The sequence below is a fragment of the Gadus chalcogrammus genome, chromosome 10 (assembly GCF_026213295.1).
Source record: "Gadus chalcogrammus isolate NIFS_2021 chromosome 10, NIFS_Gcha_1.0, whole genome shotgun sequence".
In the NCBI taxonomy this organism is placed as follows: Eukaryota; Metazoa; Chordata; class Actinopteri; order Gadiformes; family Gadidae; genus Gadus; species Gadus chalcogrammus.
In genome coordinates, this window is record NC_079421.1 from 8,048,922 (window position 1) to 8,071,828 (window position 22,907).

Sequence of the window (22,907 nt, forward strand, 5' to 3'; positions counted from 1 at the left end):
GCCATCAAACGACGGTCAGCAGGCTGCCATGGAATCGGTGCCGATCTCCCAGATTTCATCGGTTCAACTCAAAGCACGCCCTGGCCGACGCTGCGGGGGCCGTCGCCGCACTCGGATGACACACAGCACTATCGGTGGTCCCACACCCATCAGGCTCGGGCACCACATTTTCTCCAGGGGGGAATGGAGGCGGGCCAAGCTAAGAGACCACCCCCAAGTCTTAATCACCATCTCAGTCGACAGGTCAGTTGGGCCGCAGGGCAGCATCAACCACCGAGGCTCGGACAATGAGGTGGGCATATCCGCGATCGCAGACACTGGCGCACAATTTGATCTGTGGTCTCTTGAGGAGTTCCTCGCCTGCGGATTCTCGCGTGATGACCTGCGTCCTGTCAATCTTTGTCAGCTGCCAACCGCTCCCCCATAGCCATTGAGGGAGCATTCTTCGCTAGGCTCTCAACAGCCCCCAGCGACAGTGGTGTTACGTCCTGCCGCTCGATGGTGTACGTGAGCAGCTCAGTTCGAGCGATGTACCTCTCCTACGAGTCACTGCTTAACCTCGGCCTCTTCCCTGCGGACTTCCCATCAGGTAACAGTGGAGGACCCAGAGACGAGCATGGCCCTGGCGCACGTGACATACCAATCAAGCCCTTGTTTGTGAATGCTACGAGGTCTGCCGACAGTGGCTGCACAGACCAGGGTAATCCCCAGGACGCTCAGTGCTCATGCCCCAAGCGTACAGCCCCTGCCCCACGGCCTCAGGCGTTACCGTTCCCCTGCTCACCGGAGAACAATGGTCGGATGAAAGATTGGCGACTAGAGAGATACGCCTCATCCACATTCAACACTTGCCCTCATCAGGCTTTGCCTTGCATGGAGGGGCCCCCTATCGAAATGCACGTGGACCCAGCAGCCACGCCGAAGGCATGCCACACCGCGGCTAATGTGCCTTTGCACTGGCAGCAGAAAGTCTACGACGACCTCCTTCGGGACGAAGCCCTGGGAGTCATTGAACGTGTGCCATACGGTGAGCCAGTGACATGGTGCCATCGTATGGTAGTCACAAGGAAGCACAACGGCTCCCCCTGCAGGACCGTGGACCTTTCACCTCTTAACAAGTTCTGCCAACGTGAAACCTTCGCCACTGAATCCCCATTCCACCTTGCACGTCGTATCCCGGGGGACACCTGGAAAACCGTCACGGATGCCTGGAACGGCTACCCTGCGTGTGTCGGACCGTCGTCTGACCACCTTTGTGACGCCCTTCGGCCGCTGGCGCTACATCAGGGCGCCGCAAGGATTCCTGTCATCTGGGGGCGGCTACAACCGTCGTTTTGACGCCATCCTCTCGGACTTTGAGCGCAAGGAACGTTGTGTGGATGACACTATCCACTATGACACTGACCTGGAGCATCACTGGTGGAGGACCATCGACTTCCTGACACGTGTCGGCCGGTCGGGCATTGTGTTGAACCCAGATAAGTTTCAATTTGCAGTGAGGTGCGTAGACTTTGCTGGGTTCAGGGTGTCAGAAGCCACCATAGAGCCGCTACCGAAGTACTTGGACGCCATCCGGGACTTCCCCACCCCGGACTCCACGACGGATATCAGAAGCTGGTTTGGCCTAGTCAACCAGGTGGCGAACTACGCCCAGTTGCGCGACACTATGGCACTATTCAAGCCGTTCCTCAGCCCACGCTGCAAATTCTCATGGTCCCCTGAATTGGAGGAAGCCTTCCAAACATCCAAACAGGCAATAATTGGGGCCATCCGGCGTGGAGATCTACGACATGCGGAGGCGCACCTGCCTCCGCCCTGACTGGTCCAGGCGTGGCATTGGCTACTTCGGGCATACCTGACTGTTGCCCAGGAGGATGGAGGATCACCCTCGCCGGTTCGCGGTTCCTATCCTCGGCGGAGCAACGCTATGCGGCCATCGAAGGAGAGGCTCTGGCCGTGGCCTGGGGCCTGGAGCAGACGTGATACTTCACGCAAGGATGTGACAACCTCGTCGTGGTCACCGACCACAAGCCCCTTGTGAAGATCTTCGGCGACCGCACACTAGATGAGATAACAAACTCACGCCTGTTCAGACTCAAGCAGCGTACCCTCCCATGGCGCTTTGACATTGTGTACCTACCTGGCAAGAGCAACCATGCTGCTGATGCGACTTCGAGGCATCCTTCCCTCTCGGGCTCTGCGAACGGCCTCTCATTGGGATCGCCTAGCGTACCTGACACTGAAGAATCCGCACTTATGGCTTCCATCCACGACGATGCCCATGAACTAGGAGCCATCTCATGGTCCCTTCTCACACGAGAGACGGCAGCTGATGCGTGCCTCTGCCACCTCCTGTCCCTGAGGGTAGGGTAGGGTTGATGTTAATGACCCTGCCCTAGTCTGTCACCAGTCTGTGGGTCAATCTACGCGCAGGATGGCGTCCTCCTATATCACGACCGTGTCGTGGTTCCACCGTCCCTCCGTGAGGGAGTCCTTCGGCACCTCCATGCCACCCACCAAGGAGCTTCTGCGATGGAGCAGCACGCCCGTGCCATAGTCTTCTGGCCCGGGATGTCGAGGGACATCCGAGCCACCAGGTATGGATGTTCAGACTGTAACCGCAATGCTCCGTCACAGGCATCCACGCCCCCCTTACCATCCTCACCGCCATCCACCCCGTTTGAGGCGGTGTTTGCTGACTTCTTTGATTATGGAGGCCGCCCCTACCTGGTTGTCGGTGATCGACTCTCGGGCTGGGTGGAGGTCCTCTGCTCCACAGCAGGCACTGATCTGGGAGGCTCGGATGGCTTGGTTCGCCACCTACACACGTTCTTTGCCACCTTTGGCGTGCCAGAGGAACTTTCGAGCGATGGTGGTCCAGAGTTCAAAGCTAGCCATACAGAGGACTTCCTCTGATTATGGCACGTCAGACATCGTGTGCCCTCGGTTGGTTTTCCACAGTCGAATGGGAGGGCGGAAGTTGCGGTGAAGACTGCTAAGCGTCTTCTGGTGTCCAACACTGGCCCAACTGGCGGTCTTGATCAAGATCGTTTTTTGCGTGCCATGTTGCAGTTGCGCAACACACCTGATCCCGACTGCAACCTCTCACCGGCGCAGATTATATTTGGTCTCTTTTTCTTTCGTCAACAGGCTAGAAAAGTTCTCGAACCCTCATATCCGACCGCTCTGGCGCCAGGCATGGGCCGCGAAGGAGGACGCCCTTCGGACCCGGATGTCCCGCACCACTGAGTCTTTGAGGGCTCACTCGCGGCCGCTCCGCCCATTGGTACTTGGTGAGACAGTATTCCTCCAGAATCAGCAGGGCCCGAGTCCACACAAGTGGGATCGGTCAGGGGTCGTGGTGGAGTCACTGGGTCACGATCAGTATCGGGTTAGGGTTGACGGGTCGGGGCGCCTGACTTTGCGCAACCGGCGATTCCTTCGCAGCTACACTCCAGCCACCCCCTACGCCCGGCAGCAGCCAGCTGCCCCGTTGACGCCGCCCGCGACCTTGGACCACCAGCCCCTGCCTTTCCACCCTGGGCTAGTGACGCGGCTTTGGACACCTCCCCGCCGGAGCCCCCTGGTGAGGCATCCTCTGGTCTCGGGGCCCGGGATGTCCCCGTTCCTACGGGTGTCGACCCAGATGCGTCACTTCCGGCGACGCATCTGGGCCCATCTTGGACAGCCGTGCCGCGCGAGGAGGCCACCAAGACGCTACGAGCCCGAGACGGGCTGTTGGATACAGGACTGAGTCCGTTAACCTATTCCCGCTCATAGCTTTCCGGACTGGGGGGGATGCAGAGTTTACCTCCGGCCACTAGGGGATAGTGTTGTGTTGCAGACCGCTGACCGGCTGAGTTGGCGGTCTACCTTGTTGTGTTCGCTAGTATTGCAGACGTTCCCGTTGCATAGCATGTTGAGCTGCTGGCATGATTCATGTGAGTCTTTCCTGATCAATACAATTGTTATTGTAAGATACTTGAGATGCTTATGTGGGTATGCATTTATGTGCATGTAGGAATTACTGTTGTTATTACGTTTGTAGCTTACATTGTTATTGTGTGTGATTGCTGCAGGACTTCTTCATCGTTGTCATTAAATCAAAACTCTGACATCGAGGAGTGTATTTCTTCAGCCAGAGTTTTTAGAAATGATCGTTTTCTGTGACAAAAACTGCGTTTTCGTGTAGATGAGAGGCCAAACCGCATGGAAATATCTGCGTTTTCCCTTCGTGTAAACGGGGCTAAGAGGAGCGCCTGTATTTCCGAATCTGTCCAGAAAGAAAGGACCTCGTTTGCAAAAAAGAAGCTCTATAAAGTGTCGGTTCACCCGAAAAACATTTGCTCGTTAATTCACCGATTCGATATAGGCCCTCAGCGTCGTCTTGAGATTGGTCAGATTGTTCTACGTGACAGCTTCTTATGGAAAAAGACGGAAAAATAACTCTACTGGGACATTTCAGGGAAAGACTGCATGTGTGAAAGGTGAACCTGCCACAAGCTTAGCCTAATTCCTGAATGGATAGAATATAAAAATACACACGTATTTTTATTACATCAGAGGTGGAGATGCCAGACTGTTGTAATGTAAACCGTATGGTGCCTCTGATTCATATGATGACCAGATTCAGTGTAGGGCCCTCAGAGACACAAAGGGCAAGCAGCCAGAGTGTTGTGACCATCTCCCTGAGGAGTCTACAGGAGGCCCACGTGACTCACTCACCTGCTTTTTGGACCACATGAATCTTGTTGTACATGTTACGATACCAGTCCCTTCCTCTCTGAAAAACACAAGACAACACAAAACTGATGAGAGGGACAAGGGAATCACTTGGAGGAAGATGCAGCCTGGCCCCTGGGGGCACACAGTTATCTGTGTGGCTCAAACAGCCACAAGTCAACAATACTGTGGACCTTTTGTAGATCACGTTTGCAATGCATTGAGTAGCTCCATCCAGTTCATCTAGTACTCACCGTTCTGGTGGAGGTCTGATCCAAGGGGCTGCAGCTTCTCTGGTCGCTGCTGATGTGATCTAGTGGAACAGACGGTTGACGTTAATTGACCGGTAAGATTTTTTTGTACAATAAGCATTGAAATTCCTACTATATATACTTAATAAATTAAATAATTAAATTGATTAATACAAAAGTCTTTATTGAATAAAAGAGTCCTACTAGCAAATCAACCATAATAATTCATATAATAATTCATCAGCTGCAGTGAGATCCCAGACTCACGTTCCCCTCACGACATGTGTGTGTGTTGTGGGTTACACACACAACACACACGCACCAACATAGACGGCATTTCTCCAGACCAGTTTACTTTAATTTAATCCTGCTGTATGCTTTAGTGACACACCATTCTGACAGATTAAAAGGCTTGAAAAGCAACGCCTCAACCTGGGGGTTTATATTATCCTCCCCATCGAAATGCAGACCAGGTACAGACGTCAGGTATATGCATACATGGGGACCCGAGTCACATGACTTGACTCGAGTCGCAAATTTGAGGACTTGAGACTTGCTTGCAGGGGCGGCCCCAGCACATTTGGCGCTCTAGGCGAGGGGGGGGGGGGGTTTGAAGCGATTGTTGACGGGGGGGGGGGGGGGGGGGGGTATGAAGCGATTGTTGACGGGGGGGAAGGGGGGCGCCCGAAAAATTTAATTTTTTTTTTTTTTTTTTTTTCGGGCGCATTTTATATTTTGCGCTCCCCCTCTAGATGGCGCTCTAGGCGGCCGCCTGACCCGCCTGTAGGGAAGGCCGCCCCTGCTTGCTTGACTAAGTTAAAAGACTCGACTTGACTTTGACTTGGTCTTCATGACTTGGGACTTGACTTAGACTTGAGACGGATGACTCAAAATGACTTTTTTAAAGTTAGATTAAAGGTTGGATATGTGATTTGCGATACGCCAGCAGATTTTGAAAATACACAACTCAAATGGACCTACCCCCTCTCCTTCAACGCTGACTCTGACTCCACCCATTCCAAGTACATGGACGCGCAATCACACACCAGCGCGAACACAGATGCGCGAGAGTGAGCCAGGCAGGCTAGCTAGGTTGGAGTTTAGGGTTGTATTCTAGTGCTAGGTCAAAATGTGGATTAGCTAGCTCCAGTAGCTACCGCAGGATAACAAACAGAAGCTTGTTCTGGGTCACAAGCTTTGAGTACATGCACTCGCACGAAGGGGACACTCGCGGGGAGCGGGGGAGGGGGAGTGCAGTACGACCGTTTGATTGACGTACTTACTGTCCAATGCCACTCGGTGGTTCTGAAAATCATTGGCTGGAGTTTTTCGAGCCCTGCCCGTTCCATAGATGATTAACTTGTTTAATTTTCATGTCAGTAGGCTACTTCTAACTCATTGGCTGTAAGTGGGTTATGATAAGGATTTCAAGTAATTTTCAAGAAAAATTACACCGTCAGAGCCAGAGCGTCAGACTGGGCTGTTCTCAGCATACCGCAAAAAAATTAAGAGGCTTCAAGTTCCAGTCCCCAAATTCAGTTGAACCACTACCTGGACATTTTTGATGGACAGAGCTGCCTTCAGTTTTGGGCCATGAACAGGCGCACCCTCCCCTCTTTGTTCAAGGTGGAGGTAAGAGTTATGGCAGTCCCTGCATCAAGTGCACCTGTTGAACATGTGTTCAGCCATGGTGGGGTGATAATGTGACCCCATCATTCAGAACTCAGTGACAAAGTACTGTCAAATTATTTTTTGTGCAAATGCAATGCATTGTAAGTCGATGTACGTTGCGAGGAGGCAGCAAGATTGCTACCAGCTTTCAGGCTTGTGTATTACTATTTCCCCTTCCTACAGTATGAGTATGTGATATTACTTTTGAAATATTCTTTTTTTTCATGTCTGATGCCATGTGTTGCAAATAATATTCCACAACATGTAGGGAGATTGAGTGATTGAGTTGAACTGTTCTCGTATACAGCCACCTAGAGGTTCTATTTGATTCTGTTCATAGGTTGGAGGATCATAAAAACATTTTCAAACTATTCACATAATGGTTTTGGAATGTTTTGAATAGTTTGAGTTATTGTTATTGTTAAGACATTGTCTTTGTTAATGTTGAAATAAAACTCAACTTATGAACCACTCTCTTTACCGATTTTTAAATGTGGAAACTGGGTTAGATCATCAGATTTTTGTATGACTTGACTTGTGACTTGCTTGACCTGAGAAATGACTTGACTTGTGACTTGCTTGATCCTCACCACAGTGACTTGGGACTTGCTTGAGACTTGCACATGAGTGACTTACCCCCACCTCTGGGTATATGTGCCCATATATATATATGGGGCATATATATATGGGCCATTTATATATATATATATATATATATATATATATATATATATATATATATAAACTTAGCACAAAAAGTAAGGAAATTTGTGCTTGGTAGATTATTTCTCTGTGGTAACAATGCTTTTTGCAATAAATCTTATACCGTTGGAAAGCCTGTTTAGTTCCCTTACAAATGGTGCCCCATTTGTAAGGAACATGCATTTGTGGAATGAGCAGCAGCGCTGAGTATATGGGTTGCGCCCATGAAAAATTTGCCAAATCTTTTCTGCCATTGCCAAACTGGTTAATTTGCTGTTGCTATTGACACTTGTTTTGAGCTTCTGGTACCCCCAGATGCTGCCAATCCGCACCTGATTGGCAGCACCTGTGAGCATGGGCCCTACTACTGTAAGTACAGCTACAGTCAGTAAGTGTCTGGTCAAAGAATCGGAATCCTGCGTTTGACTGATCTGGATAGGGCCCTTTGCGATAGGGCAACTTCAAGCTGGTGTTCCGCAAAACCAAGTTACGGCACTATTTGGAGTGAGCCCTAGTACCCTCTCCAAACTGAAGGCCAAGTTCCATATAACGGGGGATGTCAAACACAGGCCGCGAAGTAGGCGTCCCAAGAAGACGACACTCAAAGAGGACCATTTCATCACCCTGTCAGCACTTAGATCTTCTACAGATTTGCAGTCAAGGTTTGTAGGACGATATGGCTGACGGCTCTCTGCCCAGACCATCCGGAACAGACTACACGCAGCCAATCTCCACTCTCATAGGGCTGCCAGGAGTCCTGCCATGACTGCCCTTCACCGTCAGGCTCGTTTGCGCTGGTGTCGGCAACATGTGCACTGGAACCTGAATATGTGGAGGAACGTTATGTTCAGTGATGAGTCCAGACCAGCATAAGGAGGAGGTGCCAGGCTGTTGTGGCTGTGTATGGTTCTTCTACACGCTACTGAGGCTCCTGTTTTTTAAATGAATAATTTCTTAAATTGCCAATATGTCTTGTTTCGCAGTTTGGCATTAGCAGAGAAGATTTGGCAAAGTTTTCATGGGTGCAACCCACATACTCAGCTCTGCTGCTCATCCCACAAGTGCATGTTCCTTACAAATGGGGCACCATTTCAAAGGGAACTATAGAGGCTTTCCAACAGTATAAGATTTATTGCCATAAAGCATTGTTACCACAGAGAAATACCAAACCAAACACAAATGTTCTTACTTTTTGTGTTAAGTTTATATATATATGGGGCATATATATATATGTATATATGACCTACTGGCAGGCCGTGTGCTTAGCGTGTTTCAGTGAAGTGATGTTGGAAGGGATTTGCTGAACACGCTGGGTGGGCACACTGAAGCGTTTTGACAGCATTGCTGAGCCCAGGACTGGACCTAGTCCTGGGCCCAGTGGGGAGTCAGAGCCTATGGACGTCTAACAGACAGATGTCACTCTGGCCCGTGTTCCTCCGTTTTCCTCCCACTGGTCCTTGTAGTCGTGGATTGATTCCCGTCCACATGAATCCAGCATGTTGCAGTCGGTCCAATGAGGCGAGTTATGACGCTGTGGGCCTACCACAGTCAAGGCTTCATTTGCGTGCGCGCACATGCGCGCACGCGCACGCGTGTGTGTGTGTGTGTGTGTGTGTGTGTGTGTGTGTGTGTGTGTGTGTGTGTGTGCAGTGAGCAACCCACCTGCACTCCGACTGTGCCTGAGCTCCAAGCCAAATGCCGAGGTGGAGGAGGGAGGGCTGGAGGGCGTAGTGGGAGGAGGGAAGGAGGGGGAGAGGGGGAGACCTCGATGTCGACCTCCAGGAGAAGAGGTGAAGGGTCGGAGAGGAGGAGGGGGGGACAACGGAGGGAGAGAGGACTGGCTGGCATTCCCCTTTAAAGAGGAAGCGTAAGTGGAGAGAGCGGGACAGAGATAGACAGAGGGAGAGCGAGAGACAGAGAGACAGACAGAGAGAGACAGACAGGAAGAGAGAGAGAGAGAGAGAGAGAGAGAGAGTGACAGACAGAGAGAGACAGAGACAAAGAGAGGATTGTGCGAACTAGTAAATATATGAGATATATATATTTTGTTTTGTGATAATATTGATTTGAACATAACCTGTTACACTGAAAGTACAAATAACAACTGTATGTGGTTTCCCCCTGTCCTTTGCAAACCAAATATATTAAATGTCCCTTATACAAATCAATCAAACAATAGGCTTTGATATAAAACTGAATACAATAAGTGTGTGTGTTCTTGTGTTGTACGTGAGTCCTTTGCATGGAGTGCTTTAGCATGGAGTCCTTTATGCTAAAGCAAGCTACAGTGAATTCAGATACAGGCCATTAGTGTGGGGATATGGACCAAGAATCTTCAAGAAGGCTTACAGGTCGGCTCTTCAAACGCAGTACCTTTATACCGCCAGTCCAACAATGGATATCCTAATTAAAGCATTGATAATAATGTTCAATCTAGCCGTTGCCCTGTCTCTGAGATATACTCGTGTTCTCCAGATGATGGGCCGTGTTTGCTCACCTGTGCGGCCGGCCTCCTGCTCAAGTTAGGCTGAACTTTACGGAACCCTTTGGCCGCCAGCGAGGAGGGGGCGGGGCCTGGGGCCCACAGGGATTCCGGACGCCAGACACCTGAAACAAAGAGCTCACATGCTTACACTGCCGTAAACAAAGAGCTAACATGCTTACACTGCCGTACACAAAGAGCTCACATGCTTACACCACCCGTAAACAGAGAGTTCACATGCTTACAGACTGCATGTACTGGATGTTTTGTTATCTAGTTAATTGTTATCTAGTTTTTATTTTCCAATTTTCTTACATTTAATTTTAAGCATTATATTAGAAGGCGTTCATTAGATGAATACTGGACAAATACATTCACATGGACAAAGCCGCTACAATTATTCAATCATTTTAGGAGGCATTAACCTACATTGGCTCTTAAACTGGGACACAAAAGTACAATGAGCTAAATATCTAAATACCTGGGTCCATGATGCTCTTGTTGCTCCTTAGATGATCCTGTGAAAAAAAAAATACTAATGAAAATAAAAACAAACAGTTAACAGGTCTCCTCTGGGTTCGACTGTGAGGCGACACACAGACCCTAACCCTAACTGTTTCAGAGGGCCAACGCTAACCCTAACCCTTACCCTAAACCTTACCCTAACCGGTTCAGAGGGCAGATAGTGACACTAGACACTTGGTTCAGAGCGCAGATGGTGACACTAGACACTTGGTTCAGAGGGCAGATGTTGACACTAGACACTTGGTTCAGAGGGCTGATGGTGACACTAGACACTTGGTTCAGAGGGCAGATAGTGACACTAGACACTTGGTTCAGAGGGCAGATGGTCACACTAGACACTTGGTTCAGAGGGCAGATTGTGACACTAGACACTTGGTTCAGAGGGCAGATGGTGACACTAGACACTTGGTTCAGAGGGCAGATGGTGACACTAAACCAACCATCCATTGTTCATCCATTGTACCAAATATTTTATTGCCTCCTGTCTGAGCAGTCCAGCTGTGTTCACCTCCTGGCCTGATCTCCTTCTCCCAAACCCCCCCCCCCCTCTGAGGGCGATGAGGAGGGGGGTGTCTGTACCATAGATATATATATTAACTAGATGCCTCGTCCGCGCTGCTGGCCAATGGAGTCGAACGTCACCACTGTAAGAGTCAGAGATGTAGTTATGACACTGCATACTTTTGATAGAATAATGAAAAATAGAATAATGTTCTAAAATAGGTACAATATCATAACCACGTTAATAACGTTTGTAATAAACCGAACCGTTTGTAAATCGGTGGAAAATTGAGCAAGTTATGGTTATTTAAAAAGTACATGTACCACTACCAACACAATGTTATGGGTGCGCAGCTTACTGTGGTAAGATGGCCGCGTATGGTGACGTTCTAGACGCCACCGTAAGGCATCTAGTTAATATATATATCCATGGTCTGTACTGTACCAGAGCCCATCTACGAAGAGCCTGGGCACTCCCTATGTACGCCCCATTGTACCGATCTTGGTTGCAGTTCCATTAGACATCCACTGGGGGTGATCGCGGGCGAGTCCAGATTGAATGGGAGTCTATGGGGCTAGACGGCTAATTATGCCTCTTACACCTGCTTGTCGTTGAAATATCGCAAATTTTATTGTAGATTCCGCAAGTTCAATATAGATTATAGTTCAAAAGTCAAATGAATGAGTACTTATGTCCTTTCGATTTCTTACAGTTTGGGCCGTTGTTGGCCATACACGCTAGCATTCTGCTAATGAATGCTGATTGGTCAGGGACGGACTTGCGACTGATTACGACCAGAGACCCCTCTTGAAGGCATCTGAAGCTGAAGCACGATCAGAAACATTCCGTCGAAGTTAATTTTTTGCGTACTGTATTTATATTTTCCTGCAGGCCCTTTTATTTTTTATATAAGTTATGTATGGTGAAAGTACATGGGCATAATGGAATTTCTTCCATTTCTTGTGTTCAATGTCAATGTACATGGTATGTACGGTATGACCACCTTAAAGGCCCACTATGCAACTTTTTTAGCCAAAATTACATTAATTATGCTGGTTGAGAGTTATTCTGATGGTTCTGCAACCATTTCTGGGTCGTTTGGTGGGAGTGTCATTGCCCCATGTCACCTCTCCAAGGAAAAAGCGCAGATGCAACTTGCTCTGTTCGGGCCGACACAATCCGGATGTGACGCAGCGGAAGTATCCAATCGCGCCTCGAAAATGTAGTCAGATTGTATTTTCGAAAAATGCTTTACGGCACAGACACACACCCAAACATGGCACCGGCTAGATCAGGGGTCGGCAACCTATGGCACGCGTGCCACAGTTGGCACGCCGCAGAATAAACACTGGCACGGCACCTCAGTGTTATTACGATACTCACTTTATCTGTCCCGTTTAAAAAAAAAAAAAAAAAAGCCGGCTTTTGTCGGCCGGCACTAGGACCCGGAGGACACCACTGGATTTGATGTTGGAGTGTGGCCATTGGTCAGGTTGCAGCGGGAGAATTTCAGATCAAATTGTCTGAAATTCAAGCGCACTGTCCGCTGTCTTCGTACTGACATAAATTAATGACAGAGCGTGATATTTCGAACAATGGCCACACCCGCTGCAGCTAAAACTAAAACTAGGCCATTCCAGTGCTGCTGGACACAAGAGTTTGGTTTTGTATTTGTGAAGGACCGTGCTGTGTGCATTTTATGCTGTGAGAATGTTGTGTGCAGAACGTCAAGTGTTAAGCATCCTTTTGAGACGAAGCACGAGAAGAACTTCAAAGACCAAGCAGACTAATTAGAGTCAATCAAACGTGCTGTGTCCAGATATGAAAAACAAGCTAGCTCCTTCAAGGTTTTTACCACTGTTAAAGATCACGGGACGGAAGCAAGTTATCGCATTGCGCATTGCATTGCAAAGCATGGGAAGCCGTTTACAGATGGCGAATTTATTAAGGAGGTTAACAACGGAGCACTCTGACGCATGTTTGCAACTCAAAGTAGGCCTAACTAACTACAAGCCACAGATCACAGAGCTCAGTCAAGCAAAGCAGGGCCAGGGATCACACTGACTGTCTGGTAGGCATCTGATAATTTGATGTTGCTTCAGCTTACACTAGTTTTAGTTCAAATGTGTGGCTGTTTTTCAGTATTTGAAAAGTTGATGTGGCTATTTTGTTAAGAATACAGATACTGTTATTGTTGAGAATCAAATTCCAGGTATATTGGAAAAAATAAAAAAATGGTGACATAATTTAACTTTGCGTTATTGTTGATAATGGCACACTAGATGAGAAGAAAATGTCAAACTGGCACTCCATGTCACAAAGGTTGCCGACCCCTGGGCTAGATATAAACAGCCAGTTGTGAGGCAATTGTTGCATTCATCATGGATCAATCGACTGATAAGGGACCCAAGAGGCGACAAAAGAAGAATGTACCAGAAAAGAGATCAGACACGAGTGAAAGGGGAACTATGCAACTTTTTTGGCTTGATTTACCTTAATATAACAGGCTAAGAGTCATTGCGATGGTTCTATGATATATTTTTGTTCGATTGTTCGTTGTTTCGACTCCCCCTTGCGCATCTTGGCGGAGAAAAGGAATATGTTTCTGCCGGCGACCCGCCGCCCACTCTCGCGGGAGTCTCGGGTCTCGCGAAGTAACGAATTGCTTTACGGCACAGACCCCCAAACACGGAACCGGCTCGATATAAACAGTACACAAGTAACTAAGGGATTGTTACATTCATCATAGATCAGCTGACTAAAAAGAGACAGAGAAACCCAATGTCGGAGGAACAGAAGAAGAGAAAAGGGAGACTGACCGACAGAGAGGCCAGACACGAGTAAACGTTGGGCAAGCTTTTCAGGAATAGCGTGAACTGAAAGAAAAAGAAGACTGCAAATCAGACGCCGACTTGGCCGTGTTGCTTTTGAAATTGAAAGTACCCTTTGGTGAACTTTGTCTTCGTGGTATTCTTGATGTTGATAGTCTCTGTACAAATGTGTTTGCTCAACCATTTTGTTGTGAGCCCTGTAAAAATGTGTTTTCTCGACCGTTTTGTTGTGAGCCCTGTATGTTTCCTTTCCTTTGTTACCACGGGTGTTTGGCTGTTCGTCTGTCTCGTCCCCAAGATACAGGCTGAATCCCCGAATCCAGGTTCTTGTTTATTTAGATTATTATGTTGGCCAACACTCTTACACTGATTGTTCTGTTCAACCTAAATTAAAACAATTATAATCTAGGATATAAATTCTCCCAGTCAACTATAAAAAAGGATGGATTTATGTTTATTGCAATACAAATACACAGTTTTAAAAATGTATAACCTTGCCTACACTTCATGATCATCTACTTCGGACATGGCTCCACGCATTCGCCGGTTGAAAACAAATGCACATGGCTAGCGTAGAGGTGCATGGGGAAGGGTCGTCAACGAGTTGTTAGACACTGTTGTAAAATATCAACTACGAAGCTGTAGGGGGCGCTGTGTAGAGAAAAGTGCGTGCCAAACCAAGAAAACAGCGAAGAAATGCCCGATCTTGCATTGTGGGCCTTTAAAAAATGCAATATTCAGCTGAGTTTATTATTTTAGACCCACCTTTTGGACGCAACTTTCAAATTACTTGACAAAAAATTACATCGTGAGAAAGTGGATTCTGAGGATAAAACCCCATAGGCTCCCATTCATTCTGGACTCGCCTACGAGCGCCCCGCGTGGACAGAGATTATTACTGCAACCATTCCAGAAAACCGGAACTAACCAGCGAGTGCCCATTCTCCTCATATTAGACATTCTCTGACTGTACCTGAGAGGGTATCCCTCCCTCCCAAGAGATCTTGGAGGGCTCTCTCATTAGGAGCCCCCCTCTCCAGGGTGACCATGGGGAACATGGGTAATGACTTATGGAGCCAGTTTCCTTGCCATAATTCAAACCTGAAAAAAAAGTTTCAAAGTCTTTTGAAAACTCAACACCTTGTAAAAAAGGTTTTGCATCACTGAAAAAAGAGATTATAGCCTGAAAAAAAAATTCAAACATCTGCAAACATGATTTTGTGTTCCATTTTATCTTCTTCATGATTTTCACAAACACATTTTCAAAGTTTGAGTTTCAAATCTGGCACTGTTCTAACAGTGTATTTCATTGTTTCCCGATTTTGATTCTCTAAACCTATTGGTTGCTCTCTGCTGACGTACATTCCAATCACATGTGCCGTTAACCGGGCTGTGCTTGATTGACAGTGCTCTGCCGATGACAAGAATAACAAGCGACCTGGGCCCCGTTTCCCGATATCGATGGATCTTCGCTCGTAAGATCATTCTCTCGATGGATCTTTCGAACCATCGATAATTTCTTTGGAGCGTTTCCCGAAACTCCTCTTAACGTGTACGCGCATTCGCTGCACTCACGACGATCATAGGATTGTACCTGTCCACTGACATGGTGCTGAAACGGGCTATGACGCAGGGGGAGACGCAGGAATGTCGGAGGAAAATGGGGTTAAAAAGGGTTAAAATATCTCCCCATCAAGGCCAACCGCAGAGTAGCCTACGAAAAGAATAGATTGCAATAATATGAATGCTCAAGATATTAAAACACAATTGATTAAGCCTAGGCCGACATATATATCAGTCCTAATCCTGAGCGCACGATCGGGAGGTGGAAGTTGCGCTTTAGATGCCTTCACAAGTCCAGCGGAGGGCTCCAGTTTTCACCGGCCAAGTCATGCGCTGTGATATGTGTGACAGCTATGTTGCACAACATTGCAGCTAAGGCTGGGGTAGCTTTGGTTGAACCGGAGGACATTGAGGACGATGACAACGAGGAAGATCGGTGTGAGGACGGCCTCCCTCATAACTACGCGGCTGGTTTTCATGCACGTCGAAGAGTGATTGAGACTTTTTTTTAACCCCCTCAACCCTCCCACATGTCACTTAACATTCCCGTCAACGTGACCAATCCCCACCATATCCCAGCCTTTTGCCTGCTCCTTTGCATTTATTTTTTATAATTAATAATTTTATTATTTTATTTTATTTTTACATTCTTTTAGGCTACGTTTTATGAGTAGCCTATGTCAGTCTTCACAAATCCCCGCCACTTTCTCTCACACATTTTAAGTGCCCTGCCTGCTCATTTCCTGGACTGTCTCTCTCAAACTAAGAACATAATGGCCCACATTAGGCTCAGACGCTCGTGATACACCATTACCAATGTGTTATAATAAAACTAGGGCTGTCAGTTAAACGCGTTATTAACGGCGTTAACGCAAACCAATTTTAACGACGTTAATTTTGTTATCGCGCGATTAACGCAAATTCATATTTGAAAAAAAAATATATATTTTCTTTTGCCTCAAAACAAAGAAGCAGTAGCCTGACTGCTATTTTGGCAGTATTTTATACCTTTACAAGTTTTTAAAAATAAATATTCAACCTTTCAAAACTTATTTCTCAATGTATGAACACCTGTTTGCAGAATCCCATTTACAAGGTTTCAAAACCGGGAAACAATGAAATACACTGTTACAACAGCGCCTGATTTGAAACTCTGCAAATGCGCTGGGGAAATTTTTTGAACTTTGAAAATGCGTTTGTGAAAATGATGAAGAAGATAAAATGGAACACAAAATCATCTATTTTTTCAGTGTTCCAAAACCTTTTTTACAAGGTGTTGAGTTTTCAAACCTAGACTTACAAGCCTTTGAAACTTTTTTTTTCAGGTTTGAATTATGGCAGGAAACTGGCTCCATAATGACTGGGTGGGGGGGGGAGTCTGGTGGGAGAGAGACCCATGATGGTCACCTCCCACAGTCCCAGACACACACATAGGAACACAGATACATACAGGGCCGCACAATGTTTAATATGCAAAGTATTGTGTACTGACTTAATGCAAATCGAATGCAAATTATAAGTCGAACAGACTACAGAAAACACAAATGATGTGTCCAAAGTTCAGAAGACTCAGGGGAGGCAGGTTGTGAGTGACAGACGAAAACCAGGGTGCAAATGGGTGGCTAGCAACACCCAGGGGGCTCGACGTGCTCACCAGGAGATCAATCAACAATAAAACGGTAAATTAGACTCAGAATGTTTAAAATTGCATGCCTTGTTCTGTTTCTGATTATTTCATATAAAATGTATATCATACATTTAACCACCATTGTGGACCATAAAATTGTTCCAAGAGTAAATTTGTCTGCCTGCAAAATTGCCAATTGCTATTCGTTCAGAACATAGCAGAGTAGCATATATATATGAAGGAGAGGGTGTTTGTTGGGGGCCACAGTTCAATAGATTTAGACCATCACAACATCTATTGATGACATAGGGTGAGACACAAAACAAATTCTACATTTTCAAAAGCACTTTATGTTTCAGTTTGCTGCAGCGGTCTGAAGCAGGTTATTCTGGCTGGGGGGTCGGAGAATAAATACTTCTCGTGTTTTAAAAGGTTGTTAAAGAATCTGAAGTTCGCAACGGAGCTATTAGCAACATTGTGACGCAACACCTGACCCCTTTAAGCTTGAACCTCCACCCCAACTTGACCCTGGAGGTACACCCGCCGGAGCTACACCCACCGGAGCTACACCTTCCGGAGCCACACCCGCTACACCCGCCAGAGCTACACCCACCAGAACACCCGCCGGAGCTACACCCGCTACAGCCGCCAGAGCCACACCCACCAGAGCCACACCCACCGGAGCCACACCCGTTGGAGCCACACCCGCTAGAGCTACACCCACTACACCCGCCGGAGCTTCACCCGCTGGCGCTACACCAGCTGGAACTACACCCGCTGGAGCTGCACCCGCCGGAGCCACACCTGCCGGAGCTACACCCACTGGAGTTACTAAAAAAGTTATTATTGTGCCATCTGGCATTATTAACAGATTCAAATGTTCAGGGCAGAGACATGACCTGAAGTCTGGTCCCACTATCTCTGTCCGTTTCACTTTGTTTCTTAAACTTCATAACAGTCTCCAGAATTAAGTATGAATATCCAAATCAAGGATTTTGAGAACCTTTTTATGATCAAAATAATCAACCTTTTTTCCTTATCAGAACATGCTTTCCTTGATATATATGATGTGATGTATATTTAAGCAATAGATCACGCCAGGCTGTGGCATGTGCTCATTATACCACTGTTAAGGGGCGTTGTCCGGCCCCGACGCGCAGCGGAGGGCCGGCGACGCGACTTTCCGTCTCGTAAACGGTCGTTGCCATTTGAAACGGTCGATGCCATTTCCGAACATTTCCGATTGCGTCCGCTCTCCGATCTTGAATTCCGAATGCTTCGTGAAACGGTCGATGCCATTTCCGACCATGTCCGATTGCGTCCGCTCTTGGAGTCAGTTAAAAACAGCACAGGGTGGAATGTTTTTTTCCGCTCAGTTGCCGGGAGTAATTATGAAACTATCTATGCCAGTCATACATAATGATTGATTGAATAGAGGAGACCTGGGACAGTTGCAACACTTTTTGCTATAATGGCTCTTTTGCTTAGCAACCATTTGAATTTAAGGGATGATATTTGAATAAAATAAACTTACATCTGTCAGCTATTCATCAATAAAATTTAAGGATGATTACCTTAAGTACATTATTCACAGTTGGCCTTTGAATGTAAGATGCCAACAGCAACTGTCCCCGTAAAGACACCCATGATAAAGACTGATATGCTCGGATATAAATAACAATAATCGGGTTAAATAACTTCACATGGTGTGTCTGGTGTGTTTCCAGCATTCGTAGTGTTGATCAGCAGATATATAGTCCGCCAAGACGTTGAGATTGCTTAGTAACCAGAGACTCTGTCCATGCAAGTGAACGGAGCGTTCCCTCTTCGTCATAACTATCAAACCACACATCCTTCACATTCACCGAGCGAACATTATGAAAGTAAAATGCACATTTCTCGTTAAAAATGTTTCCATAAAAGCATTTAATGGCGTAACTATGTTACTATTTCCACACAGAATAAAGAAAGATGTCGGCCGTATGCTTCTGTCCAAGCTCACTACTCTCTGCCAGTGACGTCGGGTCAAGCTCAACGCTGATTGGGCAACGCGGCTAATCAATTCAAGATCGGAGAGCGGACGCAATCGGAAATGTTCGGAAATGGCATCGACCGTTTCAAATGGCAACGACCGTTTACGAGACGGAAAGTCGCGCCGGGCGACCCCCTTCACAGTGGTATAATGAGCACATGCCACTGACTGAAGTGATCTATTGCTTTTATACAACGGTTACTGTTATGGCGAAACGAAAGTCATAGACACACTACATTTAAAAAGAAACCAAGAAAGTCAAAGTAGCCGTTTTCTTAAAGAATACAAAAAAGTAGTCCCTCCTGGCTGCCGCTATGCATCGACGGTCGCTATGCAACACACTTTAGCGTCCCTCCGAGAAAAGGCTCCGATAGAGCGGTTCGCCGGCAATTTATCCTATGGAGCAGTTCACTCGCCGTGTGCCTAAGCTTTCGTTAGTCTCTCCATCGCCTTGCTCACTCCCGGAGTAACAACATTTACACGCTCTCTCCATCATCCAACATATGTTTTACTTTGTAACTGTTTCTACTTCCAGGCGCGGAGTGATATGCAAACTTTCACAAAATGATCGGGCGTCATAGCAGTTATGTATACGCTCATTATACAACAGTTGGGAACCAATCAGATCGCTGGATTTAGGTCCCCCGTTGTATAAACATATATCAAATGTATGATAATGTAATAAATGTTGGGGCCCCGTGATGATTCAAAAACCTTATCTTGAATTTAGAGATTCATAGCCTACTATAGTATAGCCAATTAAATTGAATGAAGCACGACATTTACATGTTTCAGATCTATCTCCATATACAGTCTCACTATGATAAGTGAATGTGATTTGCTCATCACAATAGATGATGACCCCTCAAATATTTTATTCTTAAAAAAATATCTTAACCTCACTGTTTACGTTCACACCATCTATCACATCCCAGCATCCCAACATCACAATATCCCATCAGGGTGTGAGCTGTGCAGAGTTCAACTGTTCACAGTTAATAAATAAGGCTACACTGTCCTCTGAACTCAACCCTATAGAGAGGAGAGTGGACTCTGAACTCAACCGTAGGAGAGAGAGGTCTCTGAACTCAACCCTAGGAAAGAGGAGAGAGGACTCTGAACTCAACCCTAGGATACCACAGAGGACTCTGAACTCAAGCCTAGGAGAGGAGGAAAGACTCTGAACTCAACCCTAGGAGAGGAGAGAAGGCTCTGAACTCAACCCTAGGAGAGGAGAGAAGGCTCTGAACTCAACCCTAGAGAGAGGAGTCTGAACTCAACCCTAGGAGAGAGGAGAGAGGACTCTGAACTCAACCCTAGGAGAGGAGAGAAGACTCTGAACTCAACCCTAGGAGAGGAGAGAGGACTCTGAACTCAACCCTAGGAGAGAGGAGAGAGGACTCTGAACTCAACCCTAGGATAGCACAGAGGACTCTGAACTCAACCCTAGGAGAGGAGAGAAGACTCTGAACTCAACCCTAGACAGAGGAGAGAGGAGTCTGAACTCAACCATAGGAGAGAGGAGACTCTGAACTGCATGCATGCCTCCAGAAGGTAGTAATTTGGAAGATATGTTGTGATAAATCAGTACTAAATTACATCGAGCTAAGTAGATCAATGCAAACACATTAAATGATTGAAATGGGAGGAACAACTCAGGCTGACCTAAGGTTAACTAAGGACTGAGGTTTTTTTTACACAAGTTAAACCTTCATCAAAAATAAAAAAGATAGATGTTTACGGAAATAAAGAAACGTAAACATTTAAGTTAAATAAACGAATGGATCTGAATTAAAGAATGAGGGTGAGAATGTTTGGTGCTGCAAATGCTTCAGCCACTGCACTGCTGCACGTGACCAGTACACTGCTCAACAGCAGCACAATGAGCGACAACATCCTCATGTCCCCGTGATGTCGCCCAAGGATCAGATTTAACTATCAACTACCGCAAAAACATAAAAACCATAGACGTTCACCACACAAATCAATCCATTTTATAACACTGCCAGTTGTCACTCGCACCGCACTGCCTTGCGGTTCACCTGTGACACAAAAGCGTTGACACAGCCGGCTCGAATAGACTACTCCCTCTTTCTCTCTCTCTCTCTCTCTCTCTATATATATATATATATATATATACATATATATATACACTTTATATTACCTCTTTCAGTGTAGGCTACGTGCTTTAAGGATGAGGAGAACAGGACACGCGTCACCCCCTTAAACCATTAGGCCATCTTCAAGAAGAACTGAGCAGGTGCGGATAATTCTACAATAGCAAACAAATGTGGAGGAGGGTCCGCCGCATTTAGGAGGCAGAACCTACCGCACACGATCACTGCCTCCTTTGGATCTCCCTCCTCATAACACGCTCTTTTCCATTCGATTCCACATACTAACTATGAATATCAACTCTCTGCCTCGGCTCGCTGCTCACGGTTCGTGCGTGTGGGTCGCCACTGGGTCTAGCGCGTTAGAATAGCGCGGTGTAGTGTTGCTGCTCCTCTCCCACCCTATCTCTCCCTCCCCCGGGCTCGATATGGCTCCGAGGCGCTAACTGTGTCCCCCATCCTGGGTTTGAGCGTGGCGGGGGCGTGGGGGGGGAGTGGAGGGGGTGGGGGGGGGGGGGGGATTTAAACAAATAATAATCGTAGTTCGTAATAAAACATGTGAACATTGTGAACTCGTTGGAAGGCCGATATCCCGCCATTCTGTCCCCCCTCAGCTCACAGCATCAACACCTGAAATACACAAAAATGTGCAACACACACACACACACACACACACACACACACACACACACACACACACACACACCACACACACACACACACACACACACACACACACACACACACACACACACACACACACACACACACACACACACACACACACATTCTAGCTCGTCACTAACGATCGTCGTTCGGCTATCACACAAACCTGTCACAAGAAGATGCTTCTTTCATGGGTTAAAGTTTAAGTCGTATCGTCGCATCCTCGTTGCGCGTGTCTCCTACGTATCCCGGGGTTACTAAGATTACCGTCTCCTCCACTGGAAGATGGAAGAGGGCGTTGCCAAACATGGGTCCAGCGTTGACTTTGAGGGCTATTGCCTGCAGAGGTAGAGACGACAGGCTTCCCAATTCCCATCCAACACGCACCAAAGAACACTGGCTATTTGTGGTGCAGAGAGCCATTCTAATCCTTTGGCATCCTATTTTAACACTGGACCAATCAAAGGCCGCACAGTGGGGTTTATTTTTAACGTAATCCCGCAGACAGATATAGAGGCGGCAGTTCAAGTCTCAATCCCACCGTTGTAGTGGTGGTAGGCGGTATTAATCTGAAGTCACCCCAGACAGGGTGGTCCGTCCCGGCCGCGGAGAGGCGGACGGAGGCCTCGTGTCCTGCAATGCAAGCATACTGTTGTCCCAATTCACATTTAAGAATATGGTTAAAATTACAAAGAAAGAAGTGCAACAATAATAATAATAAAAAAAAACATAGCATTAGAGTAGACTATATCTGATATTGTTACCTTTGGTCTTTCTTATATAAGCAACAGTGATGCCTTGTGGCAAAGGTTTTGTGCTAATTATTTTTTTGGAAAGTCAAATTTGGGATTATGACGCTTTTGTATCCCTATAGGCGATGGCAGCATCCTGGGATGCATGTTTCGGAAGACTGCTATAGGTAAGTCATATGATTGGTAAAATGCTAACCTTGATTTTGAGAGAGCAGCTAAGTAAAGAAATATAAAATCATATTAGATTGCGGTGATACAATTAAATCATGTCGTTTAAATCATCAGATATAGGTCTAATTTAAAACGTAAATGTTCTATAACGCAATGTAAGGCCAATAATTTTCCTCTGATAAGTTCTTATGGAGCAGGAAAGGTTTTTATTTTTTGTTGTTTCTGCTGTTGTTTTGGATAATCCTAAAATAATATAACATCAGAAATGTTGAATTCAATTGTATTGAAGATTGTCC

At 46.7% G+C, this 22,907-nt stretch overlaps 1 protein-coding gene across 1 annotated transcript in view; it reads right to left on the reverse strand.

Moving 5' to 3' along the window:
* The window catches only part of LOC130390966 (vinexin-like), a 57,909-nt gene extending 36,653 nt beyond the window's left edge, over positions 1-21,256 (reverse strand). Inside the window, exons 1-6 of the mRNA XM_056601147.1 lie at positions 21,073-21,256; positions 10,310-10,346; positions 9,844-9,953; positions 9,009-9,198; positions 4,977-5,035; positions 4,726-4,783 (exon numbers count right to left, since the gene is read on the reverse strand). Of these exons, the coding sequence (XP_056457122.1) occupies positions 4,726-4,783; positions 4,977-5,035; positions 9,009-9,198; positions 9,844-9,953; positions 10,310-10,319 (427 nt within the window). The 5' untranslated portion in view covers positions 10,320-10,346; positions 21,073-21,256. The remainder of the gene's footprint in view (positions 1-4,725; positions 4,784-4,976; positions 5,036-9,008; positions 9,199-9,843; positions 9,954-10,309; positions 10,347-21,072) is intronic.
* Positions 21,257-22,907: the final 1,651 nt, after the last annotated feature.